The following is a 23,147-nucleotide window of genomic DNA, read 5'->3' on the forward strand; positions in this document are numbered from 1 at the left end:
GCCTCGGTGCCGGTGGCGGCGGGCGCTCAGAGCGATTCCAGGTGCCGGATTCACCGGAACCGGCGCCCATGGGCGGAGCCCCCCGGGAGCACTCGCGTCCGTCGGGAGCCGGGGCTGTGGGGACCCCGCCCGCCCCCGTGGCTGCGGGGAGCGGCTCCCGCACCTCCGGAAGGGGCTGGAGTGCCGCAGCGTCCGCAGCGCTGGTTCGGGGAGAGGGAACGGGCTCTGCGCCCGCCTGGCACCGGAGGACACCGGAACCGCCTCCCTCCTGCCGGGACAGCGAGGGACGGAGAACGCGCCGAGCGCCCGGTGCGGCGGATCCCCCTCCCCGGTACCTGGAGGATGCCCAGAGGCGCGTTCCGGCCCCGGCCCCGCCGCACCCGCTCACTCGGCAGCCCCTGCCTTGCCCCGGCCTCCGTCCGACCCCACGCGCAGATCCTGGGGTTGGTTTTCTTGAAAATGCCCTTCTGCAAAGCGCAGGGATCAGCTTGTGGGATCCGCAGGCTGGTAGGGCCAGTCCCTCACCGAGAATCAGATCAGCTCCGTGCTTTCCAAAACATTACTCTCCATAAAAACCAGCCTTAATCCACCATCTAAATCTATGTGGAAAAATATTGGCCATAAGAGCATTGCAAACTGCCTGTCATAAGCAGACAGGAAATGTATTTCATTGAGGATTTCATATTGAGGCTTTGGGGCCCACAGGCTTATTTATTCCTTTTGGAGAGATGTGTCTTCCTCAAGGTGAGCCAAGCTTTGTTCTTCGTGCATCTCTTCTTCTATCAGAAATCTCTGTCCTTTTCTGGAGAGGAAAAAAAGTCACTGGCAGGTTTTCCTTTAAAATTTCATTTTTCCAAAGAGTACAGGCAATTCCTGTACAATGTCTCCCTGTGCTATAGCACGACCAGCTGAGAAACTTGACAACCAAGGCTTGGCAGGAGCCCGGAGAGAGAGGCTGGAGCATCTGCCGTGGCTCTCACTCCTCTCAGCTGCTCCTGCAGCAGGTCCAGGACACTGCTAATTCTTGAAACCCTCTGAAGGCTCATGCTGGGCTTGCCTGAACTGATGTGTTCAGGTAGGCAGGGAGGGAGTTCCAAGTTAAACCAGGAACATCACATCCCATCCAGACCACTGACAAATGGAACCAGGTAGTGGTGCTGTCTGGAGTTGTTAATGAATTAAAATCCCACGGGAGGAAGAACAAGGCCACATGGGGAGTGGGACTGATCTTCTGCTGGGCTGAAGATCTTGCATTGTTTTATACCTCGTGAGGTGAAACCTTGATTCTTCAGGAATTAGTGCCACCTATGGCACTGCACGTATAGCCTTCAGCCACCCCTGTGAGCACCATGAAACAACCAGCATTCCAAAAAGCCACTGGGAGGGTGAGGATGATGTTCCTAGGCCTGCTGTCCAAATGTACAGGGCACACTGTGCAGATTGATGGCAAGGGAATGAGAGAGAAGCTGGATTTCTCTTCCCTCCACTTTTCCAGAGCTGCTGCTCTGCAGCACTGGCAGCACTTTCCTGGCAGCACTGCCTGCCTGCCTGGTGCTCATGGTCAAGCACGGGTGCCATGGGCAGCTGGGCACTGCCCATGGGCGTGAAGCATGTGGGGACTTTACCAGAAAGTGCTTTGAGGATGTAAAATGTGAGGAGATTCTTCACATTTGATCTCGTGACTCAACCCATGCTCCAGAGCCCTGGGGCTGAAGTGGCTCCTGAAGAGGTGAGGAGAAAAACTGCACTGAAAAGCTTAAGTTTCAATAAAAAACAGATGTCATTAGAGAAACTGCCTTCTGCTCACTGCTGGCCAAGACTTCCAACCACAAATCCTTTCTTGTAACTGTCAAGAGCCCAGAGTTGGGAACATCTGCACGCGGGGTAAGTAAAGCTCCCCCAACCATGGCTCAGTCCTGAGGAAAATTCTTCCCCCCTTTTTGTGATCATAAAGGGAATTAGAGATCCTGTCTAAATGTGTGATGAGACTTCTGTGTGTCTGCCAGATAAAAACCAGGCAAGGACAGCAGGGATGTGCAGCTGTGCCTGTTTCACTCCCTCTCCAGGAAGGGGCACCTGTATCCTGTAAAGCACAACAGGGAGCAGGCTGTGCCCACAGTGCCCATCCTGCACCACACCCGCTCACTGCCACCAGCAGGCAGCACACCTTGGCTGAAGAGACACAGACACTGCAGCCACCACTGATGTGACAGCCCAAAGCTCCTCCATGGCCCTCCTGCTGCAACTTCTGCCAGCAAATATCCTGCATCATGGATGCCCAGGTGCAAGGATGATGCAGTGTGTGGAGCCAGATTTTAAAGAGAGACTCTGGAACTGGAAATTCACAGTTCACGCCACCGTTTGTCTTTTCTGCAGGACACTTTTCTCTTTTTCTACCCCAAAGGAGCAACAAAATACCAGGACAAGGTGCTTACACAGGGCAGGTGGAGCAGTAAAAGCACTGGTTTTACTCTGTGTCCTTTTTCCTGGATCTTGGAAGAATGGAGCTGGTCCTGCACATCATTCTGATGAAACAATGACGAATGCCTGCTTTGCTAAAGCCTGAGATCCTTACACAGAGATTTAGGACAAGCATTTCACAAAACTTGGAGGTGCAGAAAGTGCAGGCAGAGGAGCGCAGCAGCCCCAGTGCACATGCCAAGGGGTGTAACTGCTTGGAGGGTGGGGTGTGTGTGATGGCTGTGGCCGTCTCTGGGCTTCCACCCACCCTTGTGGGAAGAGCAGGTCAGCAGAGAGCCCTTGTGCATCCTGTGCTTTAAACTGTCCCTGGAGCTCGGGCTGCTCCTGGCATCTTGCAAACCACGTGGAACAGGAGTTCCCTGAGGCTGGAGTTCAGCCAGGGTGCTGTGGGAGGTGCAGGCTCGGCCCCTGACAGCGAGCAGCAGAGCAACACACAGGGCACCAGGAGCAGCCTAGAGCAGCAACCAGGCTGCTGTTTCCAACAGCTTCTCATGGGATCATGCTGAGAAAAAGGCAAGTCACGTTTATCACTGAGTCAGGTGAATTAAACATTCACATATATTTGCTGAAAAAAATTATATACATCTGTAGCAAGGCTCTCCCAAGTCTGAAAGATAAGCATCATCTAGTCACTAAATTAAAAAAATAAAAATCTGACTTTTAAATATTTTTCTTTTTATCCATGTTCAAGAGCACAGACAGTTTATTTTGTTAGCACATTTTGTGAAGGATGTATGTGTGTGAATAGCCATGAAAACCAGTGAAAATTTGGCGTTTGTTAGGGACATGATGGAAAAGAAGAAGCAGCCACTTAACGCCTTACAGTCTAAATAATCCACAGAGTATATCGGGTTGCAAAAGGGTCACAAAGTAGCAAAGAGAAGCCTAAACACCCAGAGACGTAGCATACATGTCTGCTAAGGAAGAACAAGGTATAGAGCATGCTGGCTAATTAAATAAATTTCACTTTAGACCCTGTTCCTTATGCGTGTAACCCTGGAAAAATCATCCCATAACAAGAAATGGACTCGGAAGAGATTTCTGTATCCATTCACAGTAAGGCTTTGAAGATATATGAAGTTTTATAGCATTTGTATTTTAAGGATTTAGGGCAAGTACATGTTCTTCCACTGAATAAAAACAAAGTTAGTACTTAAAAGGTTCAAAAATATATCAATCGTGACTTTTTTTTTACATAAATAAATTATATTGATTTTGGATTTAACAGCTGAAAAAACCCTTTCTGCTTCCACTGGAGGCAAAAACGGAACAAAATGTTAGTTAAATAGAGATAGCAGCATTTCTAAGAAATCTGTCAATAGTGATACAGTATCTATGCTACAAGAATGTTATTAAATAGAACACAATTATTGGGGGGAGGAGGATTGCATTATGATTAGCTAAATCCTTTAAAAAATCATCCAATCCAGTAAACTGGGAATAAATTCTGCGAAAATATAAACCAGCTGTTTTTTTGACCACGGGTAACAGACTTCTTTGAGATGCTAATTTTAACATGTACATAATTTATAATCCCAAATGTATAAAAGACAATGACAAAAAGCATCATAAATAAATAATGCAAACTGAAATAGTTATGTCAAAACATTTGGACCATCTGATAAATTAGCAAAACTGCAACAGAAAAAAAAAGTAAAAAATACAGTAAATTGTGACAACCAAGTGTGAAACTGATGAGTAGCACACTCAACTCCCTCCCCGCCTGCCCTTCACTCACTGCTGCACCACTGTGGCTTTATTCAATTCTCAGACCATGAGCTGCAAGTAAGAACCCTAAGAGAAAGAAGAATTAAAGGAGTGAGGGGAAGGAGAAATCAGAAGAGTTGCCTGTGGAGGAGTCTCAGTACCCAGAGCTGGAGCAGGGGGCTGGCAGCATTAAAACCCGTCCATTTGAAATGCAGATGCTGAAATCATTTGGCGGACTGGAAACACTGTTCAACAGCAAACGGAATGGGAAGAAGCCAAAGTCATCTCTTCACAGTCCACCACTAGAAGTAAGAAACTCAGGCTCTGAAAGTCTCAAGGGTCCTTCTCAGAGGACTCCCCAAGGAGGGAAGCTGCCCTACAGCCTTCTCCGTGTTTGCTGAAAGAACGCCGCTTCTGGGGTAAGGAGTGGGAAATATAAAAACTCAGAAAGCCTAAGTGTTCATATAAGAGCATTAAAATTGGTGTGGTCTGTTCATGGCTGGAAAAAAATACCTTTAGAGCACCTGTAATGCCATAGCTGAGAACTAACGCCAGAGAGGAGAACTGAAGACAAGCAGAATGATGAAGGAACTGGCTGCTACAGATACAGTAACCCCAGAAAAGTCATGCAAGTGTGCAAAACCTTTCCAGCTCAAGCTGGAAAGTTCTTGTAACTACCAAGGAAAGGGCAACTAAATTCCACATAACATAAAACCAAACGTTGGTTTTAAAAAACACAAAAGAATGTCTACATCGTTTTTTCACTCTCTGCAGTTTGTCTCCAAACCTTTGAGGTGGGGTGATCAAGAAATTATATCACTACCAGTTTATGCTTTTCCTTTCAAAGAAATGAATATATGCATTTTCAATTATTAGTTATATACTTCTGTCTATACTACTATTCTAGTAACCATGATAAAATAGGGAAATACTTTAAATCAAAAATACACATTAGCACTTACTATAGCTGTGCTTTTAGCCCAAATATAGGCTTTTTCGTTCAGTGTCGCTGTAGACAGAAATACCCTTGTCTGTGTGTTAGACCAAGAGATAAACACTTTTCTTTTGCTTTTGTTTTTTTGCTGCTTTTTCTTCTCAAAGGAGTGAGCAATTTGCGGGGGGTGACCAAGTACTGGATTTGCTATTGTCAGCTGGGATGATTGACTGGAAAAACAGAATGAGAATTCGGTGCCTCCCATACTAGCTAGACAACACTGTTTATCTAATAAAGTGGCAAGACCCTGCAACTATTAACATGTAGTATGTCACCAGTTTTTTCTGACAGGGAATTAGGTAGATAGTATTACTCATGGAAACACAGGTTTATGAAGGCGGAGCAGGGTGGGAGGGGAAGTAACAAAGAGTTTATGGGATAAGAAACTCACAAGCCACAATCTTTTTGTGTTTTTCTTTCAATGAAACAAAAGGTCTAATCGGTATCGTGAGCTGCTTGGCGCTCCTCCTCTGTTGGTCCGTCCTGCTCCTTCTCTGCCGCCGCTGGCGGGCTCTGCTGCACACAGTTTTGACTGTTTGCAGCTTCTTTTTCCGGCAGTGAGACAGTTTCTGGCTCTGGATTTGCCAGTTCCCCTTTCCCTTTCTTCCTCTTCCGCTTCTGGCTCTCCAGGTTGGCCGCCTCCGAGTGCCTGGTTTGCTGGATGCCAGGCAGCGCCATGCCGATGCCAGGGGAAAGGAACATGGAGGGATAGATCAGTCCAGGAGACATCCCTGGGATAAGAAATGGGTTAAAAGCTACAGGACTACTGGTAGTTATTGCGGATTCTGTCTGATTAGAAAATGAACTAGGACCAGGCTTATCTTCAGCGAGAGGTTCCTTTTTCCCATCCTGGCTGCCCTGTTTCTCCTCATTGGCTTTCTCGGCGCTGGCCGTGCCGCCTTTCGTTGTGCTTGTTAACGAAGTCGGAGCAGTGGCGGTGCAAGTTGTGGTCATCGGGGAGTTGAGGAGCCCTCCCACGCCGAACATCTGGGGTACGGTCGCCATGCCCGGGAGCATCATGGGCAACATGCTCAGGGTGCTCTTCACATCCTCACCGGAGGGCACTGCTGCGAAGCCAGCAGGAAACCCAACCAGCCCGGTCAGAGGGATCCCTTGCATATTTCTCATGTTCTGAAGTCCCACTAGATCCATCCCTGCAATTAGTCCGTTCATGAACAGTGGTCCCATTCCAGAAGAAGAATCTGCTACAACACCAGGGCCTTTAAGGAGCTCATTCCGGGGCCTCCTCCCTCTCCGGCGCGGCCCAGTGTCCCGGAGCACAGGCTCGGTGAGGATGCGATTGAATTTGTTTTCGGGTAAGTAGCCCTGAAAATGAGACATAACAGAGAACACCCAACAGTTACTACTGCAGCGAGGGGAATCTGGCTTGTCCGTGCCCACATCTGTGTCCCAGATGGTGATGGCACAGAAATATTTGCCTACATGATATGGAATTTGAGAGGTACACACAACTTTTCCCCAAGAGATGCTGCCAAATGCAAAACACCCTTGTTCTGCCCTGGCAGGATCCTGCACTCTAATGCTCAGGGAGGGGAGAAGGAAGCATGTTTTTACCCTGTTTTTCACCCCAGCCCTCAGCACCAGCTGCTCACAGCATGAGAAGCGCCAGGGCAGCATGGTGTCAGCTGCCCATTCAGCTCCCTGCCCAGCTCTTATTGTGCCTTCAGCAACAGGTGAAAAAATCCTCTTTGAGATGGGAAGGGCCAAATTTTCAATGCTCTGCAGGACAGCAAAGCTCATGGGATGACACAGAGAGTGGGCGTGCTGACTGAGGAGTTCCTGGTCAGAGCTTCGCAGAAATGCCAGGGGCCATTCAGAAAGGTCTTCTGACAGAGGAGACATAGGACCATACCCAGCAGCCAGAAGTGGGTGAGACCATGTGGTTACACAGAGCAGTGCAGGGGGATCCACAGCACAACTTAACACTCCCTTTTTCAGCATTCTCAACACAGACATTTAAACATTTCCATTTGTGGTTCCCTTGTGTATCAATATCCACCACTCTTTGAACCATTTTGAATAATAAATTTAGGTAGGAAAAGTATTTCCTGTTGACACCTGTAGTGCAGAAACGTGAATTAGATGTGCCTGGCAGTCTGCTCAGCACAGCACCTGCCCAAGGAGGGAGAACCTTCTGGGAGCATCTCCCACTGGGATGTGGGAGAAGCTACACAGGGCCATGAGTGTCCCCGGGCTCTGTGGGCCAGCCAGCCCCAGCTCCTGCTGGCCTGAGTGCCCAGAGCCACTGGCCATCCTTCTGCATCCCTCCCCTGCCAGGATGGGTAAGCATTCTCCAAAAGCTCAGTGTCCATGGGGTGGGAATGATCATGGGATGCAGCTATTGGAGCAGGGCACAGGAGAGGTGCCCAGGCAGTGCCAGGCACACAGTGGTTTCTGTGGCAAAGGGATTGTCCCCTCAAGTCAGGGGAAGGAAGAGCTGTCAGCTCACCCGGGGCTGGCTGCAGAGGTGGGGCCCTGATACCAGCCTGGACATGGAGCCATTTCCTGGGCAGTGGGACACACCATGCCAAATCTCCAGAGCTAAGGAAAAACCAATTTGAGAGCAGTACAAACCTCTAAGATTCACCAACAGATTCACCCTCCAGCCCTCTGCAAGGCTGTCACACAAACCACTGCAGGCCAAAAGCAGGCAGCAGGAGAGAGGGACTGCAGGGAGAAGTCTGGCTCAGGCCAGCCCGTGGGGCAGGGCAGGACAATCTGGCAGTGCCGGGCAGGCCGGATGGGAGAGGCTCCTCACAGGCTGTGCCCCACAGCGGGGCAGGGACTGCTGGATGGACAGGGTGGGTGAATGTGGCACAGGAGACTCCGTCCTGCCCCTCTCCCTGCCTGTGCCTGACCCTTCAGGCCTGGTGACCTGTAGGGCTCTCGGTGGGCCCACGGCTGCACAGGCAGAGCTCACAGGAGCTGATGAAAACTATCAACTATAGAGGTGTTTTTGAAAATTTGACCCATGAGAATGTTTTGTCCACACCCTTCTGTCCAGCTCCTAGGGCATTCCTCTTGCCCCCGGCACCCTGAGCATGCCCAGGCTCTGCAGCCAGGCAGGCTGAGCCCCACTCCCGGGGTCTGGCCCCTCTGTGGCCACGGGGCTGGCGCTGGCACGGCCCAACCTCCCGCTCTGCAGCCATGCCCTCCCACACACCCAGCCCAGCGCCTGCCTCGCAGCTCCCAGCTCCTCACTGGAGAAAGGTTGTGGGGATGGGGAGGGGAAAAAAAAAGATGACATGATACAGATTTCTCCAAAAGCTCTAACTTACTGAAAGCTTAACAATGTCAGCCCAGTCAGCTGCAACAGCATACTCCAAGTTTGCATCAAGCCACCTTGGCAATTCCTTCAATGCTGGTGCCGTGGCTCCCCCTAACTATAAAACACAGCAGAAGGATGACCTCTATTGCAGAGAGAGTTATGTAAAATAATACAAAAAATATGATTACACTTCCCCTGACTTCTTGCTTCGGGCTGCAATTTGGCTAGGGTGGAGACTCTTGCCTTGCTACACTTGCCTTTCTGCAGGATTTGATGTGTGCCTGCTGCCTCCAGACACACAGCTCAGGGAGAAAAGGCAGGTTCAGCCTCTGTGGCCCAGCTCACTGCCCCCCAGGGACCAGTGATGGGGACAGAGCTTCTGTAAAAGCCATATTTAGAACTGGAAAAGTCTCCAGCTCACCCAGAAAAGGCCAAGCATTGGGGCAACAAAGGGGAGCACAGATGTGGCTGAAACAACCTTTCTGCTTCACTCTTTAGTTCTGCTTTTAGATGGGATTAATGTCACATCACCTTCCGACCGTGTACAGTCCTGGGTGTGTTTAAGAACTAATTATGGTGCAAAGTAATCTTGAACACCCCTTCTTGTTCAGAGAGGTGAGCCTCACTGCCCTGGAGATTAAACTGCAGACAAGTAAATCCAAACTCTGTGCTCAGAAAGCAAGAAAAAGCCCTTCCAACCCTTGACTTTCTACAAGGCCAGCAGCGGGATGGGTATTGGTGTGCACTAGCCTGTACCTCATAAGGAGGAACAAACCAAAGGTACTTGCATGGCAATGTTGCTAATTGTGGCATATTGCAATGAACTCAAGGGGAACAATCAAATCTAGTTTGGAAAGCACATGACACAGCTGTGCTGAGTATGGCTTTAAAGCCAAAGGCTGTGTCCCATTGCCACTGAGAGGTCTGTGCCCCTTGGCAAGGGATGACACTCCTACATCCCTTGCTTCACGCAGACAGTCACTTATTTCACTGGTCTGCATGTCCCTGGGCACACATGTGTCACAGGATAATGTAGATTAGAGACCTCTTCCAGACTTTTGTCTCATCCATAGGCTTCTCTGTATTAAATCTCCCCTAGAGGTGAGCTCAAAGTCTGCTAAGCCTTTTGGGACACTGAGGGCAGAGCACAGAACAGGCCTTTGCTTACCCGCCGTCCGGTACCCTTATGTACCACCGGCACCCGCTCCTCTCCCGTCAGAGAGCTAATGTCCAGTTTGTTGGGGTCCTTGCAGCGCTGCCTCCTCTGCTTGGGCTTGTCTGAAAAATTCTGGAGTGCAAACAAGACAATGTTAATGAGACTAGACGGCTTAATGAGCCTGGCTGGCTACAAGCCCTGCAGGAGAGCAGCATGGATGGGCTCCCAAGGGACAGGGAATCCCTGTGGGCTGGGGCAGGAGCAGCACCAGCAGCACAAACTGGTCCCTGCCACAGGACCAGCTCTCAAATACGCAAAACTGATTTTTGTAGATATAGTCTCCAGTGCACCCCACTTAGAGCACCCTTTCTAACTCTCCTCCACTCCTGACACTGCAGCTTCTTATACATGCATCTGTAAACAGGACACTGCATACACGCAGTAAAGAGAGAACAGGTCTCTGTGTGCCACTTGTGTCACTCTCATACAGCCACCTGCTTCTCACCACCTATTTTCACCACAGAGATGCTGCACCATGTTTCTTTGGGATCAGAGCCCTCTGGAACTGCAAACTACCGAGTTACAGCCAAGTCACTGCACACCCCTGTCAATGTGCCTGCAGGGATGGAGCATTATAACCAACAACTCAGAAAGCACAGATTCCTGAGAGTCAGAAAAAAGCCTTGAGTGCAGTTCATCCTTTGAACTGAACTACTGCAGTACCCCAAAGCCTCTCTCAATCCATCTTACATGGACAGAAGAAATCCTGCAGGGCTGGCCTGAGGCACTGGGGCTTTCTGGGAGCAAGAGCCTCACCAGAGGCACAGTCAGACTGGACAGGCTCCAGTACCTCCCTGGAAGGCAAGGGTGTTGGGAAGGAGTGGGAAGGCACCTCCACACCCGCTCCAGTGAGGTCCTGGCCCTGGGCACACAGCTGGATGTGTCTCTGAAGTTTGAAAAGCAAACACCATCCTGCTGAGCAGATGTTGGGCTCCTCAGCTCTCATCTCTAACAAGCTTTAAAACACTCATGTCTTGCCTGTACCTCAAGCTCCAGGAAATCCCAGCCTCAGGCACATGATCCTCCAGGACCAAGATGGAGAGTCTTTTCTGTTTTACCACATTTCTTCCTGCTCTGTTTCATGGTCTGTGCTCTGCCTACCACATGGTCAAACAGCCTAAATAAGCTGAAACCTGTAGCAAAGCAACCTGTGAAACCAAGAGCTGGAGGTTTATGAGAGAGCAGGAAGAATCAGACAGACTGTGCACCTCACTCTGAGCCACTGGTTTCTGAGAGCATCCATGGCCACATGGCCACAGCCTGTCAGCCTCCAACACAGCCTCTTCAGTGTGGCTCTTAAAGAGAGCAGGTTTTCTCTTGCCTGGGAGCCTTATTTAGTACAACAGCACTGCTTATAATGACTGCAGGTGAAAAAGAACAGCATGGACAGACCTTGAACACCTCAAATCCATTTTCTCATTTCTGTCCCCATCCATCCCTGGCCCTTCTGGAACACATTGTGCATTGGGCAGACAGATGCACTGCAGCTGGAGAACCGATCTTGGGTAACAGGGCTCAGCTCCCGGAGGATGCCAGGCAGGTCCGTGCCCAGGGAACCCTGAGGGTACTGACAGTCCCCTGTCTGGGCATGTTTGTGTTCTGGGGGAAAGGAGAGGAGTTCTCCAGCAGCAAGTGCTGTACAGGGGAACAGTGCTCACCTCTTAAACATGTCATGAATCCCTGAACAGGCCAAATGAACACCACAAACCATGCTACAAGAAAGAACATAACACAAAGGGCAACGCACAAGGCAGGCACACACACACACACACACACACACACACACGTGCCACTGAAGGCCACCCTTACTGTGCCAAAGCTGGGGACATCGAGTGTGTAGTCAGACTGCTGCCGGAGCCAGTCAAGGAGACTCTTATTCGGGACAGCCTTCTCTTGGCTGCCTGCAGCTGGGACTGGCTGTGGAGTTGAGGTAGCAGCAACTGGCCCATCAGGGAGGGGACTGTTCTGAGAGGGCTGTGGCTGCTCTTCCTGAACGTCCTGCCATGGAAGGAGGAGCAGGGACAGCCCATCAGCAACTGCAGTGATGCATGTGCACCCCAAGAAGCCCAGCTCCCAAAGCAGGTCATCTGCTCCCATCACACACACTACTAATCCAGATACTCCCAGTGCCTGTTCCTTAAATCACCACCCACCACCACATTACATTTCCACTCCATCCCCAGCACTGGTGGTAGGGAAGGCACAGAGAGCTGAGATATGCTTCTGAACTCACAAGGAAACACTCCAATCACCAGGAAGACCAACTTCCCCTCAGATCACTCCTAAAAGTGGTCTAGGGACCCTGGCCTTGCTCTATTCTTTGACTGGATCCCAGGACAGAAGGAGAAAGGGTGTAGTAGGATCTTGTCTTCCTCATCTTCCCTAAACCTAAACACTCCCTGAGGTGGAAGCTGCTTTTAATAATGTTTAAAAGGATTCAAACACTCCAGAGTGCTGTAAACCAGAGGGATAACTTCCTTTCCTCCCTGTCGTATCTACTCCTGCCTGGTCCTGCACAAACCAAATTGACCTGGAGGAAGCAGTGCAGTGTATGGACAGCAGAGTTTGGAGGGGGGAGCTGGGCCGTGAAACAAATTGCTGACTCCACTGGGTTCATGCGAAAGTGGGGAGCATCAACCCACCTGCAGCCTGTTTGGAAGAGGCCTCTCCTTCAAGAAGATGAGGTCCATCCCTTCAACATTTTTCCTCCTGCCCCGTCTCCTCCTCATGGCAGCATCATCTCTTCGGAGGCTGCCATTTACAATCTGTCCAGTGACAGGATGGATTAACCCTGCCTGTAGGATGCCAGACAAGTCCATGCCCAGGGAGCTCTGGAGGGCATTCACAGTCCCCAGTTTGGGCATATTTGTGTTCAGGGGGAAAGGAGAGGAGCTCCCTGGGGACCCATCAGAGCCTCTGGACAAGTCCACCGCTGCCTCGCGCCAGCCGTTCAGCACAATGGGAGGATGGACGTGGGCTGCTGCCAGCTGCTCCAGGCTCCTCTGTTTGGCATCTCTCTCCATCTCAAATTCATAGGGTCTCCTGTGCTTCCGCTCATCTTTTGCAAAGGCAGGGCTCAGGAAACCTTCCTGTGTGTACCAAAGGCACAGAGGGTTACAGCTGCTCCCACCCTGCCCAGGGACCACAGCTCCTCACACCAACACTGAGCTAACAGCCATGCCTGCCTCTCCAAGGAGCCTGAGGGATGTCCCTTCCGGGGGCATATCATATCTCCTTCCCAGTGCAGGGGTGGTGCAGGACACACTCAGATATCCCAAGGTGTTATAACCATGGCTGCTCTGCCAGCTGCTGGGGCCCCATCAGCTCCCGTCTGTCTGATGTGACTGTTGGGGACTGGGGCACTGGGACTTGGGAGCTGGGGACTCGACAGGGCAGTGCTCCTTGCACCCCTTCCTTTGGGATACCAGTGGGATGTCCCCTCTGACCATGCCAGCTGCTCCAGTGCTGACTCTGGAAGCCCCTTCAGAGCCACAGGAGCTGTGGAGCTGCCAGCAGCAGCTGCCTTCCAAGGAGGGGGACAGGGCTGAGAGCATGGGGCACCCACCAGGAGCTACTGCCAGGGGACCAGGTGGCTTAAGCCATGTGTTATACACCCAACTGGCACCAAGGGGCCACACTTGGGAAACTCCTGAGTACTTCTGGGCAATGTCTCACCCCAGAGTCCTGAGCCTTTCACTGCCTGAGAGCCCCCCTCACCTTTTGTACCCGTGACATTAAGACCCCGTTACTGAAGGTGGGATTGGGGGCTTCTGACTCGGTAAAGCTGCTCCTGCTGCCGGTGCTGCTGGCCATGGCTGGGGCTGTCAGCAGGCTCTGTGCCTCAAACTGCTGGCTGGAGGAAGGCCACTTGCCCTTCAGGATGGCGTGGCAGATGTTGTCAATGCGGCTGATGATCACACGGTCCTGCAAACAGAATTGGATGGAGGCAAGCGAAAACTGCAATGAGTGACCCATGCACAACAACAGCTCAGGATTAAAGTCAAGCCCAGCCCAGTTGATCTCAGCTCAGCAGGGAACTGCTTTGGCAAGCATCTCCACAGCACAAGTGCTTGGGAAGAGCACCTCGGCCAGAGCATCCAATGGGGTGTGCAGAGGAGCAGGAGGCAGAGCTGGAGCTGTGTGAGCTACTGCTGGCCAGGGCTACCCAGAAACACTTTGATACAAACTGTGTTCATGTTAACCTCACCTTAGGCCACTCAGAGAAGGAGTAAAGCGTCTTCTCCTGCAGCAGCTGGGCAATGGTTGGTGCCCGGGCATCCTGAAGATCATCAATCTCCCTGGGCAGGACAGAAGCAGAATTCTTGTTCTCCTCCTCCAAGTACTTCTCTGGACCATCTAAAAAAGCAATGGAGAATAGAGCCCATAACCACCCTGCCTTTCTTCCCATCTAGAGGTGGGTATCTCCTTACACATTCCCACCCCAATGCCCAGCTAGCTCCACAAAGGTCCCAAACAGTCCCCAAGTCTCCAAGAGAAGCAGCAGATTCAGACCAGGACAGGCAGCCCAAGCTGCTCAGGAAGGACCATCATTCCCCTGAGCTGAGTTTGGGGGGCTTGAAGTGCAGTAGCCCCCATGTGTGGCCATTCCCAGGTGGGAGAGAGGGAGGGCATATGCTTTTCCAAAGGGAGCTGCTCAACAGGCAGTGCTCTGTGCCAGAAAGGGAAAGGCATCCTGCATTCCATGGCATGTCCTTAGCAGAAGGGCTGCTGGGGCTCAGGGTGGAGAGTTCTGGTCAGCTCTACTGGCAAATGCAGCCCCCAACACCTTTTGCTCCCAGTTGCAGCAGCCTCAGATCCTACAGATGGGAAGCCACTCCACGGGCTGCCCAGCCCCAAGGTTTGGCTCTGCAGGGAGGACAGCAAGGCCTCCCACCATAGCCAGAGGTGACTGTCAACCTGAGGGAGTTCTCAGGACATTACCTTGGCTCTGGTTGCTGCTGGCTTTCTCCCCATCATCTCTGTTCTCACACTCTTCTTGCTTTATGCCCTGAGGCTCAGGGTGCAGGGTCTCTGTGCAGCCTGTCTGTCCCTCAGCATCTCGGCCCAAGGGCCCCTCCCTGACACAGGGGGCCTCTGCCCCCTGAGGCAGAGGTGTGGGCAGGCTGAAGGGCTGGCTTTGAGGCTGGTCCGGTGAGTGCTGCTGGGTGCTCTCCTCATTCAAGCCACAGTCCTCCCTGACCTCTGCCCCGGGCTCCCCCAGGCCCAGGGACTCCCTCTCGCCATTTACATCTTCTGGGCAAGTGTCCTCTGGTGTGGGGAGACCAGAGTTCTGCTCCTCACCCCCCAGCTCATGAGCCTCGGGGTCAAAATCAGCCCTGGTCCTGGGACCATTCAAGCCTTCCACAGCATCTGCTGCTGCCTCAGAGTTATCATCATCCTCTTCCTCCTCCTCATCTTCCTCGCTGTGGCTCTGACTTGGCCCCGACTTTGCCTCCAATCCTTTCTCCTGCAGCAGACTGATGAACCTCTGCTCAGGAGGAACCTTTAGTTCATAGTTATGGAGACTGGGACTGTAGAGCCCCACACTTAGGACCCTTTCCACGGTGCCATGCTCGGGCAGCCCTGCCGCCGGGCTGGCAAGTGCTCCCTTGTGTTCCAAGCCTTTGCTGAGTTTGGCTGTGGCACTCTGCGGAGGATTGCTCTCGGGGGTAGAAGGTGAAGGCTCAGCTTCCTCATTCTGATTGTCCATTCGGTCAGAGCCCACCTGCAAACCCTCCAAGAAAGGAGCCTCTCTCATGGCATCTGCATCGCAGCTGGACGGATCCTCATCCCCCTCCAGCTTGCCCTCGGAGAGTTTGGCGCCGCCGCCTCCGACGTCGGTGCAGGCGGGGCTATCCCTGGCGAGGGAGCTCTGCTCGCTGGGACACGCCTTCTCATCGTACATCATGCACACCAGCGAGTCTGGCAGCGAGCTCTCGTCGTAGTTACTGGAAATGATGTCCCGGACTTCGGACATGAATGTTTCACAGTTGGTGTCCAGCGGGCTGCCTCCAGCCTGGGACATGGTGCTGTCCGCGGTTTCGAGCTTGATGTGACTCTCGGCTTCGTTCTCCAGGGCTTCACAGGACTGATCCATCTGGCCGAACATGGGGGAACTGTAGAGTTTGGAGTTAGACTGGTAAAGGCAGCACAGGGTTTCTGGGCCTGGGAGCCCAGTTCTTTTGTGCTGGGCATAGTTTCTGTACGCGTCCAGGAAAGACAGTTGGGGGTCATTCATGATGTAGTAGTCCGTGCGGTTCAGGCCGTGCTTGGCGGTGCCGATGAGCAGGTCCCGGTCGTGTTTGCCACACTCCCACCACACGGGCAGGTAGAGGCTGGGCTGGCACAGCTTGAGGCGCTCGTGGAGCTGCGGGCACTTGAGCACCTGCTCGCGCACCTTCCGCAGCAGCTCGATGCGGTACAGGGTCCTGGCAGCGCGCTCCTCCGTGATGGGCTCCACGTAGATGTCAGGGTCTGGAGGACCTGCAGCAGGGACAGCAAAGCCAAGGACACATTATTTGGGCTGGCAGGAGTTCCTCAGAGGCAGTGATGAGCAAGCTGAGTTTTAACCTTGCTCATACTGCAGCTGAGGTGGGGCCGGTGTTTGTAGCCGTTGTTGAGGCCTCTTTTTCCAGTCTCAGTACCTTCCAGTCATAGCCCACCAAATGGACACAGGGAGTAAAACCCCCTGACTTCAGCAGCTGGATCAAGAGCAGCACCAGCTGCAGAGGATTTCAGAGTCTGGTCTGAGCTCTGCTCTGTCATCACCAGCAGTGCTGGAGCTGCCTGGACCTGCAGGCAGAGTGGCTCCCAGCACTCTGGGCCTCTGGTAGCCCTTCAGCCCATTGTCAGGGAAGGGCAGCTCGTGCAGCTCTTCTGATTGGGAACAGCTACCTAAGGTACAACACACACACACACACACACACACACACACACACACACACACACACACACACAAAAGAAACTGTGCCTAAGACCGGACTACATGACAGATCTGAGGCAAAATATTTTCTGCTGTTGTTGGAAACTTGGTGCCTAAATAGCCTCCAAGGAGCTTTTCATCTGTCATGTCCTGTCCAGTGCCAATGCAGGACCTCTGCAGAGCACTCAAAGGAAACAAATGCCCTGTGTATTGGCCAGGCTTCCTGAGCCTCCTGCAGTGGATCCAGGCTCCATTTACCATGCAGCAGAGCTCCACAGTCAGCACAGGCATAGATGGAAAGGACTCTGTCCAACGGAGCAGAGGGATGCTTGGAAAGCAGCAATACAGATCACCCAAACAACCCCCAGCTCCAGCATGGAGCTGTGCTTTGTGTGTGCTGCTTCTCAACTTGTCTCTCACCTACAGAGGTTGCTGTCTTGGATAAAACTGGTTGTAGTTTCCTGTGAGAACTCCAAGAGATTTGTGAGAGCAGGGGCAGGAGTCCACAGGGCTGTTCTACCCTCCCACTGTGCCAGGGAGGCACTACGTGGTGGGGACAGGGCAGCCAGATATGCATGAGTGCTGCAAGCCCATGGCCTGCCTGGCATCTCACTGCCTCCAGCTGTCTCTGAAGCTCCTCCCTTGCTCTCCTGCTCCACCAGAGCAGTGGGATCCCTTCTAAATGACCTACCAGTACCACTCCATAGGCCATGCAATTTCCACTCACCATCCTCTTTCCACAAAGGGAGCCCACAGACATTCTTGCACATGGCCACAAAGCTGTAGAAATACTTCTCCAGGCTCTCATCTGTCTTCTTCTCCAGTCGAGAGATGGCTCGGAACTGGGCCCAGTCAAAGATTTTTTTCTCTTGATCATAGATAACCCCAAAGGAGGAGACAGTGCGGTAGAAATCTGCCTGCTCCCTTCTGGTCCACCTGTAGAGCAGGGAGGAGATGGGAACACCACTGAGACACATTCTGGGCCTAGAACAGGCAAAGCACCAGGCAGAGAGGCTCAGAGAGCACTGTCTAGTTACTGACCAACAGTTCTGAGGGAGGTGTCAGGAGGAGCACACTGGGGAGACCACCACAGCACTAGATGCTCTGCCCTCTGGTGCACAGGGAGGAGGAGCAGAGGCCACAGGCCCTCTGGCTCTCAACTAATTGCTGAAAAACCCTCTTGGTTGCTTCAATCAACCCCTGAGTGCAGCTCTGGGCTGTGCTGCCGACAGCAAGGCACAAACCTATCCCATCTACTCCCTTCCTGCTACATCAAGCTGTTTGACTTCCATAGTAAGGTCAGTTCTCTGTACCAGAATTACAAAGGAAAGATGTGCAGACACTGTTCTCATCCAGCCTCTTCCAGAGGGAAACAGACTGGGGCTCACTGCTTAAGGGTCCCAGTAACAAACACCACACCCTACTGACTCCTGGGGACTCCTGAGGGTCAGCCCCTCCCCAGCAGAGGAGAGCAGCAGTGCTGAGGGAGGAGTTCAGTTACAGCACTCTTGGAATACAACTTTCATGCTGGCTTGGACCCTATGAGCTTTTGCCTTGTGGGGACTACTCAAAGGACACAGATGGTAAAGTGTCCTGGGCAAATATTGGTCCAGGCAGAGCCCAGAGGAAACCCACAGAGAACAGACCTGGGTGCACACAAGAGGGCAAGGGTAGAAAAAGGGGAGCACTGAGGCCTGAAAAAAGCTTCCAGTCAAATCTCAGCCTCTGAATTGCAGCTCTGAGCCAGCAGCAGCAAGCAGCTGAGACATGTCAAAGGAAAGCAGACAGGGTGACAATACCCACAGCACTCTCCAATTGCCCAAAATACACCTGGGCCAGCATTGGGGCTGCAGTCATGTTTCATTTCAAAAATGAGAACAACAAGAAGGTTAATTAATAAATATATTAATGATCCAAATCAAGGAACTCAACGGTGAATTTGTCAAAAGGCCTCAAATTAAAGGCCAGTGGGAAACTCCTGTAAGGCAATCTCCCCTATGAAAAACCCAGAGAATTAAGCAGCAGGAGATAGCAGGCTGCTGTGATGTCTACAGCACAATCATTGATGCCCTCACCTCGAAGAGGGGACGGTACAACTAGAAGAAGTCCAGAAAAAGAGGAAACGGAAGGTGGCTGGAGCAGCTTCTACACAAGGAGGCCAAGAACAGAGCACACAGCAGCACACATGCCATGTGGTTATGTGGGGTCCTGCTGCAGGGACAGGTTCACTGAAGGCAAAACCACTGAGGGCTGGTGACCACAGAGAGTCCCAGTCCTGGGGTGCCATGGGATACTGGCAGCAGCAGCATCACCCTGTGCACACCCTCCCCATGGCTGCAGAGAGACACTCAGGGTGCTGGGACAGTCCCAACCCCCTCCCACTCACTGGGACACAAATGAAATGGGAGCACAGTGCAACCAGGGTGTGTCACCACTGGGCTCCAGTGGTCCTGAGCAGGAGGCAAAGGCAGTGGTGTGAGAGCCACAAGGGCTGGAAGGGCACCGCTCAGGGCTGTGACAGTGCTCATCTGCCACCCTCATCACAGTGTGTTCCAGGGACACAACTCTCCCCTGCTGAGGCTGACTTGACCCTGGAAACCTGTCCCCTCATGTCCTTTCAGTGTCACCACCTGCTACCCACAAACTCCAGTTTGCAGTGGTATAGTAGGAATCCTAGTAAAATATATGTATTGTATAAGTAGCCTATGAGTCTCAGTAAAATCTATGTATTGTATAAGTGGCCTTGCCCCAATCCTAGTTGCTCTAAATGGGCTGCAGCTGTGATGTCCTTAATTGGGTGGCAGCTGTGGCCAATGAGGATAACTGGGATGAAAGGGGGTGGGTTGGCTGGTCAGGGGAGCCTTGGAGGAGCCCTGATGAAGAAGAAGAAGGAACAGCACTGCTGTGAAGAGCTGCTTGTGAGAAAGCCACCCAGAAGGTATGGGACTCTAGAAATATGATAACAACCATATGAATACAACACAGTGGAGGCTGCTCCCTGGCTGGGCTGGCTGCTGGAGCTGCAAGGCTCCCATGGCTCAGAGCATGTTCCCTGCCCAGCAAGGACCCCTGTGACTCCATGCCCCATGCAGCTGGCAGCACAGACAGCTCTGGTAGCATTTACCTGGGTCACTTCTGGGTCAGAGAATTCAAGTGGGCTAAATCAGCTTTGCAAAGGCTCCTCTGCTGCATTACCTTTTCTGCATTTCTTTGTTCACCAAGTCCATCTCAGAGGCTCTCCGGAACATCTCATCCTGCAGCCAGTAGCCATGGTTACCAGGCACCAGCATCTCGGCACGGGGAGGCAGCTCCTTGCGGTTGCAGCGCTGGTAGACGGTGACGAGTCGCCGCAGTCTGGCCGTGAGAGCAGAGGAGACAGGCCAGCAGGATCTGTCTGAGTCGGAGCCATCCTGGGCTTCAAACATCAGCCAGGACATTAGTATTTAGCACGCACGCACAGCCACAGGCTCCCACATCCTCTGGCAAGCTCCAAGAGCTTCCTCCCACCTTCTGCCTTCCATGGGGAGCATGAGCGATCACAGTCATGAATAGGGGGCCATGTGACCTCCTGCGCCTGCTGGCTCACAGCCTCATCCTGTCTTAGCTTCCTTCAGAGAGTCCAGAGGCTGAGATCAGGGTAAAAATGATGGCTCCAGGCCAGGCCATGCATGGGAGAAGACTGCAGCTCCCTGCTCAGCAACGGGGCCAGTCAGCCCACGGCATGTGCCAACACTGCCCACTGCAGAGACCTCCCACGCTCATCTCATGCAGGGAACTGCATGGAAAAGAGCAGACTAATGGCTTCCAGTCACCCTGGAAGCCTGGGTGAAGCTACCTGAAGCCTGGGTAGCTTTGGCTGGAATCACTCAGAACCCTGTCTGCCCTGCCACAGGGCCTATCCATGGGTCACCTGTGAGTCTGTGCATGACAGCCCCTGCCCAGGTTGAGCTGCCTCATCCACTAACACAGATCAGAATGTCCCTCCAGCCCAGCAGTGTGCTACCTGGGGTAGCACTCAGGCTTGGCTGTGCCTCCCCAAACCCAGGGAAGCCATGGACCACACTGCAGGAGACATGGCCTCACCTGCCGCTGGCTCGTCCCGCTTCTCACTGGCTTCACCCACCCCAGCAGCCACGATGTCCTGCAAAAGGAAACAATCAGAGAGGGCTCAGCCCCACACAGAACGCCCAGCAGCCACAGCCTACCCATCCTTGGCAGGGTGCAGGGTGGTGGGATGGGCAGGGTAGTGTGTTCAGTGCACTTGGGCTGCAGATGCTGTCTGTGCCCAGCACACAGGAGCAGAGGTGACAGCTCAAGGAGGCTGTTTTGGCCCTGGAGGGAAAGATCACCACAGTGACAGAGGCTGTAGTGCCACTGCTCAGGACAGTTGCAGGGTGACTGCCTCCACTGTTCAAACAATCCTTGCACTCTCCTGTGCTGCCTCGTTCCCTGATCTTCCTCTCCCTCAAGGCCATTTCTTTTGGGACATCCCTAACCCCTCTGCCAGGGCCCCATGTGGCTCCTGAAGCCAACCAAGACTGAGAACCAGCATTCCTGGGAATCCCCAGCCCTCAATACCCTTCAGTTCCCCACGAAGAAGATGCTGCCCACATCCACAGGGAACACAGAGAAGCACAGCAGAAGCTGTGCTCCAGGGAGCAGAAGCAATGCACACAAAATGGGACACAGACAAAGCAGACCAGCCATGCTAGCTCCCTGCTGCCGTGCAGCAGAGCTGAGGGAGCCAAGCCTGCACCTCAGGGCGGGCTGGGCAGCATCAGATGTGCATTTGACACTATGAATCCCACTCACCTCCTGTTTTGACAGCCCCTCCAGCTTTTCTCCACTGCTCTCTTCTTTTTCCACACTGCTCCTGGGTGAGAGAGTTAACAGTTCCTGGTAGTGGCAGCACAGCCTCTGTGGCTGTACCAGTTCTCAGCACCAAGAAGCAAAGAACTGGTGCTCATGCCACCTCTCCACCTCATACTGGGAACCAGCTCCCTTCTGCCCTTCCCTCTGTGCTCAGAAGCACAGCCTGCTCCCTCCCTCCACTGCAGTGCCCCAGGAGAGAGCCAGGCTGCTGTGGGAGCTCGGCTCCATCCCCTGCCCACCTTTCGGCAGCATCCTGTGCCCCATCGCTGACGCCCTGCTCGGCAGAGAGCAGCTTCTCATCGGGCATGCCCACCTTCTCCAGGAAACACAGCGCCGGGTCCGCCCGCATGGCGTTGTACCGCTCGTAACCTGCCACAGCCGGGACAGACAGACAGCACACAGCCTGGTTCACAAACACCTCCTACTCCTGGCACACAGCTCCCCACCCGGCTCCCACTCCCTCTGTTCTACCACGAGAGCAGTTCTCACCCCCAGGAACTCACACCACTTTCCCAAAAGTGGCTAATGGCTCTGCAGGCAGGCAAAGGGAAGGGTCGGCCTTCCCATCCCAGCCAGCAGCAGCACAGCCACCACACAGTGTGCAGCTGGGGCAAACAGCCCCGTGTCTCCTGGAAACTGCACCAGGACTCCAGGACGAGGCCAAGAAAAGATCTGTGCCTTTCTCCTTGCCCTCACACAGCAACTGCACACTGCTCCTGGCAAACCAGAGTCTACCATGAGATCTGGCATGCCCACCCTGGGCACTGTGGGGTGCCTGCTCCCCACCCAAACATGCTGCTGGCACCTGGGGAAGGCTGTCATGGCCCTGTGTGGCTGTGGAGCGTGGCCACAGCTCTGTCCCTTGCACTGACACGACATTGCCTCCAGCAGCAGAGGTGCTCATTCCCCCACACAGCAGCACCCACCAGAGCTGGGTACACACCGTGCTTGAAGACGCCGATGAGCAGGGATTTATCGGCTTCGGCATTCCACCAGTCCACGGGGATCTCCACGTAGTCGATGTCTGGCAGCAGCACATCCAGCTCCCTGTGTCAGACATGGTATGAACACCCCTCTCCCAGCCTCAGCAGACACTGAGAGGCACTGGGCACTCCTCAGAAGGGACACGGGGAGGGCAGGAGCCACAGCTTGCTGGCTTGGGCACAGCTAACGAACACTGGCCTGGGGCCCCACCATGACATGGGCACACATCTCCCTGCGGTCAAAGAACTGGAGCCTTGGCTCCACCACAACCTGCTGCCCTCCTGCTCCTCCTTCTCCAGGGCAGTGGATGCCCTCAGCCTTCCTCCAGCCTCCCCACCCAAGTGGTCTCCAGAGGACTGAAGATCCTGTCTGACCCGAACAGCTTCTCTAGAGGTAAAACACTTCACACCTACCAACCCCAAAAGAACAGTGTCTCCCCACATACATTGGTGCTGATGGAATTGTGCTGGGGAAGGCAGCAGCCCCTACTTGAGGAAATTAAGCTTTTAAATTCAGCATATCACACTTCTCTGAGAAGCACTGAGAGCTGAGTCTTTGCAGAAAGGTCAGCAGCTGGCAGGCTGCAGGCTCAGTGCCATTATAGAGCCTGTGGGTCCCACTGTTCCCAGGGCTGGCAGGGACTGCAGGCCACAGCGATGGGGCGTGCTCTGCTCTGAGGCCT

General features: G+C 53.0%; 1 protein-coding gene across 6 annotated transcripts in view; it reads right to left on the reverse strand.

Moving 5' to 3' along the window:
• Positions 1-3,021: 3,021 nt before the first annotated feature.
• The window catches only part of CHD6 (chromodomain helicase DNA binding protein 6), a 101,295-nt gene continuing 81,169 nt past the window's right edge, over positions 3,022-23,147 (reverse strand). For 3 of the 6 annotated variants that reach the window (XM_054274839.1, XM_054274838.1, XM_054274837.1), the window contains 14 exons: positions 22,425-22,528; positions 21,721-21,850; positions 21,422-21,482; positions 20,693-20,750; positions 19,805-20,024; positions 17,337-17,545; positions 14,629-16,170; positions 13,895-14,043; positions 13,405-13,611; positions 12,330-12,776; positions 11,497-11,685; positions 9,640-9,759; positions 8,482-8,586; positions 3,022-6,508 (listed from right to left, as the gene is read on the reverse strand). In XM_054274839.1, coding sequence (XP_054130814.1) covers positions 5,618-6,508; positions 8,482-8,586; positions 9,640-9,759; positions 11,497-11,685; positions 12,330-12,776; positions 13,405-13,611; positions 13,895-14,043; positions 14,629-16,170; positions 17,337-17,545; positions 19,805-20,024; positions 20,693-20,750; positions 21,422-21,482; positions 21,721-21,850; positions 22,425-22,528 — 4,432 coding nt within the window. In that variant the 3' untranslated portion in view covers positions 3,022-5,617. The remainder of the gene's footprint in view (positions 6,509-8,481; positions 8,587-9,639; positions 9,760-11,496; positions 11,686-12,329; positions 12,777-13,404; positions 13,612-13,894; positions 14,044-14,628; positions 16,171-17,336; positions 17,546-19,804; positions 20,025-20,692; positions 20,751-21,421; positions 21,483-21,720; positions 21,851-22,424; positions 22,529-23,147) is intronic. The other 3 variants (XM_054274842.1, XM_054274840.1, XM_054274841.1) reach the window with 2 other exon arrangements.

This window comes from Melozone crissalis, unplaced genomic scaffold, assembly GCF_028551555.1.
Source record: "Melozone crissalis strain CALT ecotype California unplaced genomic scaffold, PUWL_Pcris_2 ptg000017l_1, whole genome shotgun sequence".
In the NCBI taxonomy this organism is placed as follows: domain Eukaryota; kingdom Metazoa; phylum Chordata; class Aves; order Passeriformes; family Passerellidae; genus Melozone; species Melozone crissalis.